The following is a 3,850-nucleotide window of genomic DNA, read 5'->3' on the forward strand; positions in this document are numbered from 1 at the left end:
AGTTTGTCCAAATTCATGGTATTCTAGAATACAATGGAATGGAAATAAGCTTAGGTTCTGAAAGGGAACCCAATTATTGGGTTAATAGGATTAGTTTATAATTTTAACACCAAAATGGGATCCTCCCCCCAAAAAAAATACATATATTTCTCAGTCTTTTTTTTAAGGCTTAATATAAAACAGTGTTGTTTTCACCAGCAATGACGATGAGGAAATCATTTCGTTGATGCTCCTTTTTTTTCATGACGATAACGAAAACTGATGAGATAAACATGGATCTTCAATGACTAAAACATGACTAGTTATAGGTTTGAGTTTTTGTCAATGAGACTGAATAAAAAGTTAGCGGGTGGCCGGTCAGACATTTAAAATGAATCATTGTGCTGTAATCTGTAAAGCAGTATCAGTCGTGCTGCTGCATTTTGTTTGTTCACGCAGCCCACCTGGCATGAAGTGCTGCACCTTCTGCATGACCACAGATGGACCATGGCAGCAGCGGCAGGAGAGAAAATAAACCAGAATAGTCCAGTACTGCACGCTCAACTTACAAATCATGTTCTTCCAGCTGTGCTTGTGCAGAAATGCGTCTTTGTGCGTGCACAGCTCAGTCTCTGCCCTTTATATTCCAAACTGATGGTTTGCTCTCTTCATGTCTCTTCTGGCTTTCGCTGCTTAATATTTTATTTTATTGTCATAAAATCATTTTCTATGCTTCCTTTGAATATGTCAACATTTTAGTTAGCATATTCATTCAATTTAGGTCTGGATTGCCATGGCATTAAAAGGCAATTATGTTGGTTCTCTGTGTATTTTTATATCAAAACACTGTGAATTTAAATCTACTTTGACCCCTGAGCAGCAGTAACCAAGGGTTAAATTGAAGAAATAAAGCCAAAAATTGCCAAAGTAGAAAGAAGTTCTTCGCTTTTTTGGAGTAATGAAGATTTTATTGATCTGTGTATAATGCATAATTCATAGTAGATCAGCATGTGATTACCTTGGAATGGAAACCTTGCATGTCTAAAACCATTCCTTTGTTGTACATTCTGTTAGCTTGTCTGTCTGATATATTAAAAAATATGATGTGTTGAACTAGATCTGCTATTTTCACAGCTTTTGAGAGACATTTTGTTTATAAAGAAGCAGGGTATTATTTCATAAAAACATTTATTTGAAATCTATAAACCAAGTTTTCTGGCAAACAGCAATGATGAACTGCAGTGCTATACCCAGCTATTGTAGTATCTAGGCAGGAGCTGTCAGTCTGGTAAAGAATTTGTTTTTAAACAGACTAAAACTATAACAGATCGTAATAACTAAAATGCGACTAAGACAAATAATAGATTTCATCCTAAAGAATAAGACTAAGACTAAATCTAAGATGGCTGTCAAAAACAAAACTGATGTAAAACTTCAAGTCAGGCTTAGAAAATAAAATTTGCAAAAATTCCAGTTTCAGAAAGTGATTGGAAATTAAAGTTCTTTTTTTTTTTTTTTAAATGCACCGATTTTCTTTTATGGAACTTATGCAAACATGCAAATTATTATTCCATACATTTTCAAAGCAAACAGAATTCCTGCTTATCCATCAATCAAACATCAAGGGCCCTTCCGAATATACACAGATATGTATTACAGAAAGACAGACCTGTTGGAGAGGCTTCCAGACCAGAGAGTATTTGCCGTAAGCTAGCTGGGCTCAACCACGTCCCATCTCGAGAACGGGAATGACTCACAATCTAGAGGGAAAACAAAATATCTTATTTTATCACCAAGGCAAATTTAGAATTACAATTTATTCATCTATTTTTGGAAATGTGTATTCTTCCTTCATCTGGGTTAGTTGTGTGTGCTATTATCCTGCGGATACCTCTTGCTTCTGAAGAAAGCCGTCTTGGTTCAGGTCCAGCAGACTGAAGACCTCCTCTGTGCTTAGAGAAAGCAGAGGCTGGTTTAGCTCTGCTTGCTCCTGGCTAGGTGTTGCTGTCTGGCTATCCATCAGACCTTTGAGCTGGGCCAGCTGTACCACCACACGTGATTCTTCCTCTGACAGAAAACCAGGAATCTCTGTCATGAACGGGGAGAAATGTTTTAATTTCACATTTGCAGTCATATAACGACACAATTTTCTATGTAGTTATGTAAAGTTGGAAGATTTTCGTATTTATTTGTATGTATTTCTGTATGTCAATCAGGTTTCCATATCTGAAGACAGAACCCTCTGCAAATTCTTAAAATAGCTGACAATCAGATTACATGGAAAGAAACTGGCCACATCACTTTTCAGGTCTTGTAACATTCTGAGATCTGGATTTTCACTTTACCGTTCACATAAATCGGCTTTGTTTAGGCTGTGTGTATGTATTCTGTGTATTTAGCTTCATCCACCAACCTAAAACAAGCTCACAACAATCTATCATCATATTTCCCTCTCATGAGGACTGTTTAAACCGCAGTGTGTTCTGCATAAAGGCCTTTTTAATTTTGGTTAGATCAGATCAAAAATTTCTTTCCTAATCTTTATTATATCCCTGAAGAGGTTGTTTGAAACTGCAAACAGAACATTAGATGGCCTTTCTCGTATCAGATTACTGATATTACTGTAATCACTGAAAAAATGCTCAATGACATGTTCAAAGCTCACTAAATAACTTTATAACTTAACCCCACAAAAAATCTATCCCTCACCTGTCTGGTCAGAGTCAGTGAGGCACACATAGTTTCTAGCCTTTTCAAAGTCACCTTAACTCAAACATAGATGGCTTCTCTAAAGATAAAAGTGAAAATAAAAGCCAGAGGGCTGGAGTTTAGGCTTTACTAATCCTGTGGAATGTGGCTGAATAGACGGTGTTATAGGATTTGCTGCTGACCCCGATGTCTCACACCTTACTTACACTTAACTCTTAAGGAACAATAAAAAACATTGACATACAGACATCCACACATGGAACAAAAATGTTGGCAACCAATTGTTTAGTGAAAGAAAAACCCACAAAGAACACAAATAAAATAAATCTGACAAAAGTAATGAAAAACAGAAAAATCTATGAAGATGAACAAATGAAAGTCAGCCATTGCTTTTCAACCCTGCTTTAAAAAAAATAAAATAAAACTTAAACTCAAGAAACAGGCCTAGACAAAAAAAAAAAATGATGGTACTTAATTTAATATGCTGTTGCATACTGTTACTATTACTCTAGCTGTGAGTCAGACTTCTGCTCCTCTCAGCAGGTATTCTGGTCCACTGCTCATGAGCAAACTGCTCCAGTAGTCTCAGGTTTGAAGGCTGCCTTTATCAGTCGTGATGGTTCAGCTCCTTCCAAAGATACTCAATAGGATTTAGGTCAGGGCTCATCAAAGGCCACTTCAGAATAGACCAGTGTTTCCTCTTAATGCCTGAAGACACCAGTTGCGTACGACTTTTTAATCTCCGATCTGATTTTTTTTGCATGAGTCTGTGCCGCTTGCTATATATATATATATGCTCTGTGCAACTGTAAAACGGACTGTTTCCCGGTGCAATTTACATATCTTATTTTGTATCTTCCCCAAAAGCGGAAGTTTTTTCTCTGTAACTGTGCCTCTCTTTCTGCCGCCGAATGGCTGCGTAGTCCCCTTGCATAAAATCATGTCAGATAATCACCCCCATCGACTTTCAATGAGCGCTAAACACCATGCCGCCACAACCTCGTCCGACAGATTGGAGGCAAAATTGGATTCAGTGTTCTCTTGGCTTTAGCCAGTCCTGTGTGTTTTCAGTCAATCCAGGAGGAGGTTGGCTACAGTCCCATGGATCAACTGTAGTCACAGGAGCATCATGTTGCTTATAGCCATTATATTCATGAGATAA

The 3,850-nt window shown here is 37.4% G+C and overlaps 1 protein-coding gene across 1 annotated transcript in view; it reads right to left on the reverse strand.

Moving 5' to 3' along the window:
• The window catches only part of LOC107094857 (transmembrane prolyl 4-hydroxylase-like), an 18,373-nt gene that overhangs the window by 8,609 nt on the left and 5,914 nt on the right, over positions 1 to 3,850 (reverse strand). Inside the window, exons 3-4 of the mRNA XM_015390729.1 lie at positions 1,871 to 2,067; positions 1,649 to 1,739 (exon numbers count right to left, since the gene is read on the reverse strand). Coding sequence (XP_015246215.1) covers positions 1,649 to 1,739; positions 1,871 to 2,067 — 288 coding nt within the window. The remainder of the gene's footprint in view (positions 1 to 1,648; positions 1,740 to 1,870; positions 2,068 to 3,850) is intronic.

Source organism: Cyprinodon variegatus, unplaced genomic scaffold (assembly GCF_000732505.1).
Source record: "Cyprinodon variegatus isolate N-32 unplaced genomic scaffold, C_variegatus-1.0 Scaffold509, whole genome shotgun sequence".
NCBI classification, from domain to species: Eukaryota; Metazoa; Chordata; class Actinopteri; order Cyprinodontiformes; family Cyprinodontidae; genus Cyprinodon; species Cyprinodon variegatus.